Source organism: Ischnura elegans, chromosome 9 (assembly GCF_921293095.1).
Source record: "Ischnura elegans chromosome 9, ioIscEleg1.1, whole genome shotgun sequence".
Classification (NCBI taxonomy): Eukaryota; Metazoa; Arthropoda; class Insecta; order Odonata; family Coenagrionidae; genus Ischnura; species Ischnura elegans.
Window position 1 is genome coordinate 78,768,332 of NC_060254.1, and position 15,122 is coordinate 78,783,453.

At 36.7% G+C, this 15,122-nt stretch overlaps 1 protein-coding gene across 1 annotated transcript in view; it reads left to right on the forward strand.

The window, feature by feature from the left end:
- LOC124164884 overlaps positions 1–15,122 on the forward strand; it is an 889,966-nt gene that overhangs the window by 668,288 nt on the left and 206,556 nt on the right. The window contains exon 5 of the mRNA XM_046542109.1: positions 6,649–6,777. Within this exon, the coding sequence (XP_046398065.1) occupies positions 6,649–6,777 (129 nt within the window). The remainder of the gene's footprint in view (positions 1–6,648; positions 6,778–15,122) is intronic.

The window sequence follows — 15,122 nt, forward strand, 5'->3', positions numbered from 1 at the left end:
TAATACATTTCCACCTTTTACTCAGAGCTTCTGTCGGTGTTGAAGGGGGTGTGGTTTTCCTCGCTGGCACAGCAATGAATATGGATAAGTATGTTTAAATTTCATATCATTGCCGTCATTAGTCGGAAATCGTTAGACTGGATTGACGCAGCAATCCATTCCTCTCTCTTACCCGATAGCCTTTTCATAGAGACGAATATTTTTTTTCATTTACATCCTCAATAATCTGTCCTGTGTAAATCATTCGGGGTCGTCAATTGCCCTTCTTCCCTTCCACCTGTGTCCTTCTACGATTGTTTCCATCAGGCCATCATGTCTAATAATGTGGCCAAATAAGCTATCCCGTCTTCTTCTTTAGCCTTTTAAAAGACTTCTCTTCCACTCTTCTTAGCACTTTCTCATCACTTAATCGGTCGATCCATTTTATCTTCAGTTTCGTTTTTAGGATTAATTATTCAAAAGTTGTATGCAATCAATAAATTCAATATGCAATATATAAAAATATGCTATGCACCTAATCGTAAAAGTAATATTTGTGGCTACATATTATCTCTTCATAATTGCTCCTTTGGTTCCTTAACATATAGACAATTCCATGAAAATGTCAACTTTTTCTCACAAATTAAAATTTAGGCTGGAAATATTTTATCTTGATATACCAAAGGCTAATTAATTGAACTTTATGAAATCCTTATTTGAAACTTTATTCACAGCCTTATTAAAAATTTTCAAATTATACTTCGTTCCACAGAGTTACGAATATGCTTGATATCATTACACTTATGAGGTTGACTTGGCAGTAATTCCGTCATGTGTAAATTTTTGGCATATTTAGAAGTTATTTTGATAATTAATTTTGTTTCTGTAAATGAACATCACCTTTATAAATTTTTTTTGATCATGTACAGTTAGAAGTTAGGCATTTTTTTTAATTTTACAATTGTATCGAAATATCCTATTACATAGTTTTCCCTGAAGGTGATTCCGTCAAAAATGGAATTGCCCATATTTATACGTACTTTTTTACCATTTCTATTTCTAAACCCTGTGTGCGGGGATCGTGTTGGCCTAGTTGGTGGATCATTTGGCTGTTGATCCAACCCCTAAAAAGTGCAAGAGAAGCAAACGCCCTCCCTCACCCCTACCTGGAAAATTGCACGCCTATGGTTTAGTCCGGGATGTGCTCTACCCTCACGTATTCAAACCAACCTACGTGTTGGATCACCGATTCAGTTAGCATTCGGATCTTACTGTGCTCACATTGTTTCACTCTCAAGCCAATTTATAGCTCAAGTTCGTCATTATATATTAATGAGAGGTAATACCTTAAAAGTAAGAACCGGTGCATACTGTTGAAATGGTGTTCTCATGTATACATTTCCAGAGATGTCATCATAGACGTCCGCGAAATTTATTCACCAGCATCAATAAGAAGCATTTGCGCAAGCTGAATCCACTAATGAATTCATTTATCCCATCGGATATGTTGTTTGAATTCATATTACATTTGAAAAAGACGCAATTTAAGAAAAAGGAAGCTAATTCACTCTCATGGAGCGCACTTCATTTCAAAGATACTAAATCTTATGAAAAGGAGAAACTTTGTCCCCAGAAATATATATTCTTCCCGCAAAGTCAAGCTTGAAGTATTCGATGATTTATGGAGCACATCCAATGACCACACATTTTTCCAGAACTAGTTTACTTTCAGACTTAGAAACCCTGATGAACTGGAACTATAAACATAATTAGCAACCTACATGCCTTATTACTTACTCGATCGATTCATTTTATCTTCAGTTTCATTTTTCGGTTTCAATATTCAAAAGTTATATGCAAACATTAAATTAAAAAATTACTATCCACTTAATAGTAGGTGTGATAGTCTGTGGCAACATAGCGTCAGTTTATAATGGCTTCCCGGGTCCTTCACAACGTAGTTTTTTCCACTCCCGGTTCTAAACCCTGGGATTGTGTTGGCCTAGTGGTTGGATCGCGACCTGTATTTGCGTCCAAAGAGTTTACACAATTGTAAAGAATACTTTCAAAAGCAATTCCATAGTTGTAGTAGTATTTTGTTTTAGGGTGCCTCGACAACTAAGGTCATTTGCACCACCGACAATCTATAAAATCAAAATTTTAAAAGATACATTTTTTTTAATTTAAACATTCATAAAAAATTTGAAAAAGAAGGGGTAGTCATATGATAAAAGGGTTGGAATTTAAACACTGTTAATTAGCCCGGTCTCTATTAAAAACTTGATAACTCGGCTGATACCATCAGGGTCGTCTCGTAGGATGTGCCACCGAGGTCTCCCCCGATGTTCAGCCGATGGCGCACAGAACGGTATTTCTCACACTCTGTCAGGAGATGTCTCACAGTAATGGGAGAGTCGCAATCAACACAAAGGGGTGGAATTCTCTCTTCAGTGAAGAGGTACGAGTGGGTGAGAGCACATTGCCCAATTCTCAATCGCGTGATTGCGACCGTGCAATTCCTCCTGACAGACGTGGGCCACGCTGAGATTACCGGCACTTCCGGCCATCCCGAGATTCCCATTCTATCTCCAGATAAGAGCGTGTACAAATTTTAATTTTAAAAATATCGATTAAAACATAAAATTTAAAGTGAATAATATTTTTTGATATCATGTAATTACGTTAGTGCAGGAAGTAACGAAATGATAGTAGTATCTTCATATCCTTTCCTGTTATCTTCATCCCTTCATGTTTTCGTTTATTCCGATTGTTGGATGGATATTGCCAATCAACGATATTTATCGACAAGAGGAAGTGCAAGTATCGTCTAGGGAAGAAGGGAAAGGGGGTTATATGCGGAAATACCCAAAGTGAACGCTTGAACGATGGCTGACGGACGGGCTCAGTCGATATCCTCCGGAAATTAGATGAAACTTTGCACTCAAACAAAAGCGGGCGGGGATTTAATCACTGGGGATACATGAAGAGGCGATTGATGGGTCAACTGTTGCCCGAAAAGGAAATGAGAAAAAATCATCAAATGCGAATGGCCGCCATTCTTTTTTTTCGCTGGTTCTTTTTTCCGACGGTTTTTCTGCTAAGCGCTGCGATCGCTCCACCGTGAACAATTATATGATGAGTCGCGCGTTTTTCATTTAATCTAACGCTAAACGTTTGTCAGGAAGTGATTGAACTGGGTCCACATACGGATCATCCGGTTTCAGTCTCCGTAATGTTGAAAATTTTCATTAAAATTTTGACCGAAAAGAATTGTCTGTTGTTTTGTTATTCCTTTTAAATATTATTTTTCGGAAACATGACCAGCAGTTGACTCACGTATTTAATTTGATTTTCTAAAATATGCCCGGAAATAACATGCATACAATAACTTTTGAGACGGATTTGCTCAATCAAAATCAGGTTGGAAGAGGCACACAAAATGCTACAGAGTAATAACGTCCTGTAGAAGTCAAAAACTCTACTTAATATTTGCCATTTATATAATGAGTTATTTTTATCTGCAATGAAAATTGAAAAAAGGAGAATGGAAGGTTATCTAAACCTTTTCTTATCGATTATCTCTATGGATTGATAAGTATCAGATCGTTAATATGTTTTCCCGTGCCCATGTTCTATACATTGCCTTCATACCCTTTCTTCTTTTCTTTATCTTCAAATGTTGTGTATTCTGTTTGGTGCATGAGTATAGCCAATCAACGATCATTTTAAATCATTGTGAACACTCTTTATAGAAAACTAAATCAACAGTTATCTTGCTTGTCTAATTTCATTTTATTTAATATACCCGTAAATAACCTGTGTGCAATAACTTTTGAGACGGTTTTGCAGAGTCTACATCATTGTGAAAGCGGAATGCAAAATTCTGCATAGAGAAAACAGTAGTTTTTTGTATGCCACTAGTAAAAGCAATTTACCTGTGCAGAGATTTGTAGAAGTAAGTCTCAATCATTTTGGTAAATCTCTCAGCTTTGGTGACTCGCAGCCGACAACTATCGAATGTTTCGCGTTAGTTGCGATACTATTATCAACTAATCAAACAATTGTTTCGGCTCTTGCGATGTCGGGACATTTAGATACATGAATTATATCCATTGAGTCCATATGTTCAGTGAATAATAAGCAAAAAGAATAACCGCGGGAATAGGGGCTTTAGCAACTAATGTGTGATCTTCGAAATCGTAATTTTATGTGAAGTGCATATAAGGTCACATAAAGTTTCTGAACTTGTTTTTAAAGTTTAAATCTATTTATTAAAATAAATTTTATTGGATATTCTTGCATTATAAATAAAATTTATAATGAACTTATTAATTAAATTTAATGAACTTTTAATTTATTTAGTACTTCTTTATTTATTTTTCCACTCATTTTTTCATGAACAAAGCCTTAAAAATGGAAAACAAGTTTCCTAAACGTCAACAAAGTTATTTTATAAATGATCTAAACCTTGAGAGTTTATGTTTAAATATAAACAGAGATGTCAACAACAAAAAATATATTATTCTTTAGTACACATATAATTTATTTGCCGTTAAAATAATAATCTTTTACGTTTCTTTATCGTCTTTTAGAGAGCAGTAATCTAATGTTAATTAGTCTACTACTCGACTGAATGGAATAGGGATATATTAGTTTCCATTTTTACGATCATCATTGAAATTTTCAACACTAGTAGCTCCACCTTTACCTATTTTGTTATCGTCGTTCAGAAATGATTTCACTTAGTTCTGTCCCGTGACGGCAATAAAAATGACGAATTATAAAATTTCTTTGAAGCGTTTAACTGCTACATTGATTTTTATTATGTTGATTGGAATACTAAAATATTTGCTACTATCATATTTTACGTTTTGTAATTTCCTTAGACGGCTTTCTATTCGTTCATAAGAGCTTGAAAAAAGAAGTTAATTAATTGTTAGACCGCTTGATGAAACCGTTTTTAAAATTTGTAAACGTTTAAGTAAATCATACAAACTATTAAGTTTCTCACAATTATAGAGTATCAAGATAATTCTGCAGACAACTTAGACCACCCGAATCGCATATATTTTGTCATCTGGCTTCCATAATCCTTCCCACTCCAATCTCGTCCACCAAATTTCGTGTTTTCCTTCATCCTGTGCTCATTCTATCAACCTCTTCAAACTCTTACTGGATGCTCGCATGAGTTCAGCGACTTCCTCGCTACCCTTTGGGGGCCATACATCTCGTCTCCAGGGTGTCTGCTTCGCTGAATGTTAAGGGCCCACGCAAAGACGGAACCAAATCGAAACAAACCAAAGATCAAAGTCGTTTTATGGCATTGGTTGTTTTACCAGTTTTTTTATGCGTCTGGAAAAATTATTCATTTAAGACTGTTTTCAGTTTTCCCCCGGGGTGGCAGACTAAATCACGTCTCTTTCAATTACGTTATCGCGATAGGGGACTTCGTTTTACTATATCTCTTTGGAATCTCAGTTTTCGTATCAGAAGATTTTTTAAAACTCATTCTTTCAAAGAAGATATTTCATGTTTTTAACTTCCCAGAAATCATTATTGTAATGAGAGGAATATAATTTGGATGAAAGATATTAATTAGGAGGTATATGTTTCTCACAGTGAAATTCAACCAGATTTTTAGAAAATACTTTTGATTTAATGATTGCATTAATAATTTGCAAGAAAAACTTCTCGTTTAATGTGTTTTCCATGTGAATAAGTAGTTTTAGTAAAATACATTCGAAACAGTCAAAATCTTACGTAATGTTTTCTAATGGTTCCTTTATGCTTAATACAGTTCTCATGAGTATTGTTTTAAGAATTTCAGTCTTTGGGGGTTAAATGTTTCACATCCAATTATTGAATTGTCTAATAATCTTTTAGACGTACAAAATTTAAATAATTCCCTTTTTCTTAAATTTTTTACTTGTTGTTATGAAATTATCAAGGAAATTACGTTCTCATTATTTCACCCACCCCAGAGTTTTTTACCGTTTTAGCCTATGCATTTTAGGAAAAATCATGTTTTGAGCCAAATATTCCATTACTTTTGTACATTATATCCGTTTTATCTAAAAAGATATTTATATCTAGCGTTTTAAGAGTGAAATGCTTTGAAACGAATTTTAAAATCGTTCCACTCTCAGTTCCAATCTCAAGAAAAATATCCGATGTAAACCGATGCCTGAAAATCCGAACATTTTTATTAATACTTCAAAAAAGGCAAATCACAAACAACTCCTTAAAATTGGCACTTTTCCCTCAGAGTGAAACTTGGTTATATTAAGAATACAGAATTACAGTGAGGTATAGGTGCATGCTAGCGAGAATTTACTCTGTGTACCACGAAGAGTTCAAAAAGATAGCGGTTTTTTAACAAGAAATATGTGTGGAAATCATACCGGTCGCTCTTGAGCTGGTTCTGTAAGAAAGATCTGCTGGAGGCTAGACAGACGTGCTGGGGAGGCTATGGATGCTGTGTAATGACAACACTCTTATCATTCCGTAGCATGCTCCGAACTCGGCCAGAGGTGTTCAAGTGAAGAGTTACTCATCGAATCAAGTTTGATTATTCACGGAGTGCCACGCAGGCAGCTTCGTCGAGGGGTCGCCGTGACGACGAGTACAAACACGCAATCACTCACGTCTTTTGTTCTGTTGCCTCGACAGGTCTGCCCGGACCAAGGGGTCGACCTGGCAAACCGGGCACGCACGGAACCCCCGGTATCCCAGGAATCAACGCGTGGAACGTCACCAACGGCGCCACCAAAGAGCTCCTCATCCCGCCATCCATTGCCGGTGAGTGTCATGACTTTTTGTTCACACCGCGAGATGGCACCTTTGTGCCGCAATTGATCAAGAGTCCTCCCTTGACAACTAATATTAACTACCAACCAAGGTTGCATCATTCTTTTCGTCGTGAGTGACCTCAGCGATGGCTTAAGGGAGCCGAAAACATGGTCGATGGTTTTAATTGTGTATTCATATTCTAACGTTTTTATTAAATTCTCATTTGAGTGATGGACATCAAGAATCTTGCAAAGCCAATACCGATACGATTCTGTATGCGATTATATCATTAAATGGGCATCGATTATAAATTTCATTTTATCCTTGCAGGTGTGAAGTTGTCCGTGGTAATCAAATAAACCTTTTCACCTTTTACTAATTAAAAATTAAATTTTTAGCCTTTAAATATTAAATTGCCAATCTGCGCGCATGTTAGTATAACACGTATATTTTAGCTATGCTCAAAGCTTGTCGGCATAAATTCTTTCTACAGGTTATGGTGTAGCGAGAAAACTTATATTGTAAATGAGAAGTTAGCAATTGTAATTTAACCCAAAATACCTGCCTTGCCTGATTTACTATTCTCACAACCTAATTATGCTATTAAATTTGGCGTGTAGGCTTCCGCGGTGATTCAATTTATAATTGTAATTTACTTACAAATTTTTTGAAATCCATGCTCAGATTCATTTGGTCTATTACAGCATCTTGGGAGAGCCGATTTTAAGTGTTATAACGCACTATGTCTCTTAATCATGTTACAATGTTGATTTTTAATAAAAGCCAATTGCACACTTCATGAAATTTATATTTCCTTTTATCAATAATTTTTAGCACAGAAATCAATTTCAGGGCAGCTATTTTAGTCCAGAGTCATCGATTCTCACAACCTAATTATGGAAGGTACAAGGAAGTGAGTCGCCCTAATTATGGTGTTTGAATTCTTTTTACCCTGAGAATAGGGTCATTAATTCAAACTTGATTGGGGCGTAATAACTGTTCAAATTACGTCGAGCGATAAAATAAAGTGGGAAATAAGTTATGCCTCTCTCTCAAAAAATCAATGAGTCCACACTGCTGCGGAAAAAGTTCCAATTACTAGAAACCTTACGAGAGTCTTTCACCGGGAAGTGTGTGTGGGAGAATATACCGGAAATATTTGCAATTGGAGTTACGGAGTTATTGTAGAAATGGCGTTACGTATGGGAAAAATGATTGATATACTGCATGAAAATTATAACTAAATATATCCCATCACCTGCTAAATATGTCCCAAACTTAATGAGAAACAATTTCTATTTAAAGTAATAAACTTGCAAACCAGAATATAAAGATGCACCGAAAAATTAGTATTCCTTAAGTAAATGTTGAGAACGAATGAAAATTATTTACTTGCACCAAATACCTTTGCCACCCAAAGAGTCATAGAACGAACACAAGTTTAGTGCAGATCTTCTTCAACTATAAAATAGATTTTTGTCTATCTCCTTTCCCTTTTTAATTTTTAATGGGATACTGAATCCTCCTGTTTCTGTAGACGTTGAAATATTCGTGGTCAATGTTACCAAAATAAAGTCGGGAACCGTAGAGAACAGTGTTTGATATGTTATGTTAAAAATATTGAAAATTACATGTCTAATGTATGACTATCCAATTCCAGACATGAGCACTTTGCACAAGTAAGTTTTACGTACACACTTATTCAGTGAGGTAGCCACGGGGGTGTTTCCGGGTTACAAACCCCCCCCCCTTGAGCCTTTAAAAAAGGGTCCAAAAATGAGTAAGTTAGCCTCAATAAATACAAAAAATACTTTATTTTAACAATTAATGGCACAAAATTATTGTTTTTCAGTCCTAAAAATCACGTTTTCAACATCATAAATTGCCGGGCCCCCCTTTGCCCTGTGGTGTTTTCCATGCACCCCAGAAGAGCCACGAAATCTCCGGTAAACCCTTTGGCAAACCCCCTCCCAAATTTTAAAATCCTGGCTACGCCACTATACATATTGCCTTTGGATGTAAAGACAAGATACGTTCAGATGATGATGTTGTGATGCAGGATAAGGAGGTAAAATAATTTGGACGATGTTCATCAGGTGAAGGAAATATTTAGCCATCTTCTCTGGGAACTAGTTTAGTATCTAGATAGCTTAAAGTAAATATAATTGACATCTACAGCGGCCAAAATTTCCATTTTCGTCTTCCCCTCATTTTTTTAATTTGATACGGATTAGGGGAAATGCTCCATCGCCTTGCGTCTTGTGCCTCTTATTTCATTTTCAATTACCATGGCAACATCTTCTGGTCGTAATATATATCTCATTTAAGGGAAGCTTATGAAACATGCAAGACCCGACTGAAATGATCTCCAATTTGAGGGAAAGACGTTTCTGAGACATGCAGGGTAACTAAAAATACTTATCTCTCGCCCTCAAGAAACACGGTGAATTAATTCTTTAGAATAAATTATGTAGATATTTTCTTGCTCCCGGAATCTGGTAATATACATTTAGATTTATTCCTTTAGACTGAATCAACCCTCGCAATGAAGCACTGCGTGCTGAGTGAGCATATACCCTTGCTGAACTTAAACATTTATTGGCAATTAACCCGTCCAATTTCAGCTTATATCACGCTTGTCGCAGCATAGTAATATAAATTGCGTCGAAGAAATGTTTCCTAATTCATTCATTACTCTCTGAATTCTGTGATTTTTTCTCAAAATGACAATTCTGCCAACTCTTTAATAACGCTACCATTTTCATAATTATTGGGAGTCATACCTCCTCATGATACTAGAATATAATTACAATTATTCGAGTATTACTAAAGGGTGTATTTATAAGCGTTGCCGACTGCAGAAGGGTCGGTTTGCTATTGAGGTGAAACCGGCTCAATCATGTTCGCCCTTAAGCTACTCCATTCATTAGTTACGCCCACATTTTGATTTGTGAGTAAATGAAGTTAATTTATATTCTGGGTTTCCCCGTAAGAGCAAATAAGTACACGAGGGACTTTTTTTTCAAACTCCAATGGGCCATGAACAGAGGACGAAATGATTAATTAAAAATTATTGCATCGCTAAATGTTGAGTACACTTGTGGTGTCCTTTCGACATAATCGCCTCGGCGATTGAGGAACTGGTCGCGCCTGTGGACAAGCCTTACTATACCTTCTTCATAGGATGTTGCCGCCAATGACTTCCAATGAATTTTGCCTTTGTTCTGAAGCTCATCGCCTGTTTGTAAATGCTCTATGCCTTGCCTTATCTTCATTTTAGTGTAAAGATGGATGTCACACGGCACTAGGTCGGCATTGTTCGGTGATTGATTGAAAATGTCCCATTGAAATTGCTCAAGGAGCAGTTGGGCTGCATCAGCACTAAGATGACGGGCATTGTCATGGATCAGAGCACTTTCAGAAGTCAGTATCTCTCTCCTTTTGTTTTGAATGGGAATGGGCATAATTTTTCACACTGTTTTACACTCTAGACACAGTGCATTAAATAAATTCCCTTTTATCGACATAAAGGTCAAGACATGTCAATGCTGAATCCATTCGGCGACTTTTCTGGCTGTCACTCCGCACTGCACACTAGCGGAAGAATCAGTTGAGGCAGTGTAGTTAATGATATTGATACTAACCTTAAGCTAACAACATAGGGTCAGAATTGACTTGAGCGTGTGGTGCGGAGGACGCGCAGTTGACCTATCTGTGCTGTATGGTGTTTCTGCTGATCTATCGGAGGTTGAAACAAAACGTCCCTCGTATATATAACAATTTCTGATCAAAAAATAAAGATATACCAGACACAATTATCTTGCCAATGAGAAGCGACATCATTATAACGAAGTAAAATTACACCAAATGCATCTTGAGAACGTGGAGTAATAATCGGAAGAGGAGAAAAATCAGGCAAAAACCTCCCAGATGATTTGTTAATCCGGAATAGTTATCAATCAAACTGAGGAAATAGATTAGTTTTTCATCTCAGTCAAAAAAACAGACGAGAAAACAACATTTTTACTTACATTTTGCTGCTCACGTAAGTTCAGGAAGTTCAACCTATACGTGTATTCGTGGATCTTTCGCGATAATTCGCAACTATGCACTATTTTTTCCAACAATGATCGCTTGAATGTCATTTCTACTTGGAAAAAAACATTGAGATCGGAGAGCATATAAAATCTTGATATCTCATCCAGGTATGCATTGGGAAAGGAAATGGGGAAAGTTTTTTTTTTCAATTGTCGCATGATTCCTTGCAAAATATAGAGTTAACCAAACAGTGCATGGAATACCTAATAATGTTTGAGGCTTACAAACGCTTGTAGACAGAAAATAGAGTTGATTCTATTTAAATTTTAAGCCGAAAAACATCCCCGGTTGGAATTCAGGAAACCTCATATGTGATTTTTTATTTCTAAATTTCCTTCAAATGTGTTTAAAAATCAATCACCGAACAATGCCGACCTAGTGCCGTGTGACATCCATCTTTACACTAAAATGAAGATAAGGCAAGGCATAGAGCATTTACAAACAGGCGATGAGCTTCAGAACAAAGGCAAAATTCATTGGAAGTCATTGGCGGCAACATCCTATGAAGAAGGTATAGTAAGGCTTGTCCACAGGCGCGGCCAGTTCCTCAATCGGAAAAAATCGGAATTGTTTTCATTCGTGAATTATTCGCAGTTTTTCATAGCTATTTGACCCACACCATTTTCATTGGTGACTCTTATTTGCATTTTCTCATGAATTACGATTTTCCAATCCGGAATAGTAATCAATCAAACTGAGCAAATAGATTCGTGAAACCGCCATGGGTCTGTCGTTCCGGAAGGCAGAAAAACAAAAAAAGATGAAAAACGAGACGGAGCACACTTCCGCATGGAGTGAAGTCGTTTACGAAAACAGTGACTAACAATCCACCCGACTCGCATGCGGACGGGGTTATTTATTCATTTGTTTCATCAATCAATCAATCTCCCGAGCGTCTCATCGGGAATTCAACGATGTCCGTGACGAAACCACGAAACATTTGGGAACTGCAGGCTGCGAGCGAGAGATAAAAATGAATAAAAACTTTGGGAAAATCAAATTTAAATGGCATCGCTTTTTTCTCGTAGTCGCGCGGAGGCGAAAATTTAGCAGGAAACAAACATTACTCATCGTATTAGTGGTAACGTATTGAGAAGACATGAATTTTATATATTGTATTGCCCCGTTCCAATATTGAATTATGGTGATTTTCTAAATGCTTGCTATCCTGTGGTTATTAGGACACTAGTAGAGACGGTAGGGTATCATTCAATATTCGTGCAAGAGCAATGATAAGTTAAGCTACGTTAGTTCAGGTATTTCGCCGAGGGGCTAGTGTCAAAAGAGATCCGCTAGAGATATTATTTGAGATTTATTCGATTCAATTAGCTATTAGGACAGTTTAAGTCTATAATAAATAGCTATAGAAAAGAAATAGTAGTTTTCTATAAAATTCTTCGATTTAATTGTGGCTTCCATTCAACCAAATATATGGAAATAAAGTGTTACCATTGAAACCTCCTATAATTATAATGTTGCCAACATTAATCTATGATTATGCTTCGTTCATTAACATAAACCATAGCATGCGGCAAGCATCATCGGTAATAGTATCAAATGAGCCACCAAAAAAGAGCACTTTGGGTTTGCCATCCGATACAACAGGCAGCAAAGACAAACAAAAATATCTTAGCATTAAGGCAAGTTTATGCACAGGAAAAAGTTAATTGCTACAAAAATATCAAAATCAGCGTACAGTAACAACAAAATAGAAATCTTTGTAACAAAACTCAATATAACAAAATACTCATGCATACCAAATGCTTATCAAATCAATTCCTATCCAAGAGTTTTAAGAACACTTTCAATGTAAATTATGTCTATGAATAACGATAGAAATGGACTTGAAATTTTCCACTGAATTCTTCGAGTTGATTGTGGTTTCCATTCAACTGAATATATGGAACTAAAATATCATCATCGAAATCTCTTATGCAAGGGAGTTCTGCTGCATCTTTATCAAGAGTGCAAGAATTGATCGTTTAGCATGCCTGGCACGGATATAGCGATCATGATTCCTAGAAAATTCTTGCCGGTAGCGTTGACTTTTTACGTTATCATAGGAAGCGAAGATTTTGAGATATTCCAAACCTTGTGTTTAGGGAAGACTTTTTATCGTTTCGATTCAGATTGAAAGGGAGAATATCTGCAGCATTGATGAAGCCAAATTTCTCTCCGAAAAATCTCATCCTTTACCGGGAAGCTTGTTCAGTGGGATGAACGTCACATTTAAACGTCGGGTAACATCGGATCCTTGTACTTACTAAAGTATTTCCCTTAGATTAAGAACATAAGTTTATTATATCCTATATTATGTTTTGAAATTAGAATCTAGGGCATAAAATTTAAGTGCCAGATGCGTTTCTGTCATTTAAACAAGAACTATTTATTCAAAGAGATGGTAACCGTCTTGCTTAATAGCAACTTTGTGATACTCTGAATGCGATAAGTTGTTCCATATCAAATTCAATTGCGCTAAAGGGTTCGTATGAACGTATATGCTCATTCCATGAAGGCAAAGCGTACAGGAAAAGAAGCCTACCTCACAGTCATTCATTTTGTGCGTTGGTAAGGCAGGTAAGGTAAGGGAAAGTCCCTGCATAAAATCCCTACGCACGCCGATTCATGAGGGACATCTTTGATAACACGTTTGTTATAGCTAACATCCTCTCCCAGTAGCGGAGCAAGTATTAGTTGAATAAATACATTGAGTATTAGAATTATAATAAATGGAAAGAAATAGAGTTTTACATTAATTCTTGTGTTTAAACAAAAAGTGGTCATTCAGAATGATGAATACCATTATGAATCAATAGCAAACGTTTTTTGTCATTTAGTGCGACGATTCAATATTTCGTTTTGATGGGTTGATGTTGGAACCAAATTAATTATTTTCATTATGTTTTCAATATATGCTGTCGCAACCCCTTGCTAAATAAATGTCTACGATAAAAAAACGTCAGTTATCACGCATAAAATTTGTTATATCGTAATATGTTCAAATGAATACCTATAGTTACAGTTTCAGAACCGTCAGGAGCAGCAGCTACTAGGGAAGCTCTAAGAGTTGAATTATCCCTTCTTACGCTCCAAAAAGAGAAGAAACTAGCAGTTTCATTTAGGTAATTTTTTCCGTCAACGTAATAAATTAATATTGATATTTTTATATGATCTCAATAATGGGAATGGTATAAATGATGATTTCAGGCTTAACTGTGTGAAACCTTTCCATCATTGGAAATGAAAGAAAATAATTTATTAGGTTCACTAATTAATTTGAAATAGCACGACCCGGGTTTCAAAGCATAGTTACGACGTCACATAGTTACTTAGTTTCACAGTCGCATAGATAGTTACATATTCACATAGATAGTTACATGGTCACATACACAATTACATAGTCACCTGAAGAACTGTGTTATGAAACCCGGGTCGTGGTTTTTCAAATATGTTGGCAAACCTAAAAAAAGTTATTCTCTAATTTTTCATAATGGGCATGGTGCTATTAACTTTTATACTGACGATATTTTACATTGAGGATAGCAGTTAAGTTTAAAGTGAACTCGGGAACGTGTGATCCTGTTGCTACCTTGGACCACACGTCCTTGATGTAGAGAATATAGATGTAGGACTTCACTTTTTTCCGGTGAATGGTGGCAGTAAATTCTTCAACCGGGCCGATGACGATGGAAAAGACTGTAATCGAAACGTCGGCAGCAATGGAGATTGAGGATATAATCCGAATGAAATCCCGAGAGGAATTTGCTATGCATGTACCTACAAGAGTATATACTAAAAACATTCAACGAGTGATAATCGGAGGCTATGCCTCATACTGAAATGAATCCGAACCTAGTAGTGTTTGAGAGATGTGCTGCAGCAATAAATACGCCTTTCGCCAAATGAGACCTTTAAACCTCCGACGTCATTGAGGGGGCGCCGCGCGGTCTTCGCGTCACAAGGCTCCCGATTTTACTCCAATAATTTCTCGCTCCGCTGAGATCCCGTGTAGCTCTGAACAGCAGCGGGTACCGTCGCGTCGGTCTGTCATTGTTATATCATCCCCCGTTCCTGCTCCACAAAAGTACGGGCGCTCTTCGAACTCTCTTTGGAGCTCATCGCCGAGGCAACGGAAGATGATTTCCGCGCGGTCGTAAATGGGGGTAATCCCCGACTTTCAGCATCGAGCGGAAAGACTTAAGAGAGTTGCGGGGCGGGTTTTTGAAGCGAGGAAGTAAAACCAGAGCGTTGGGATT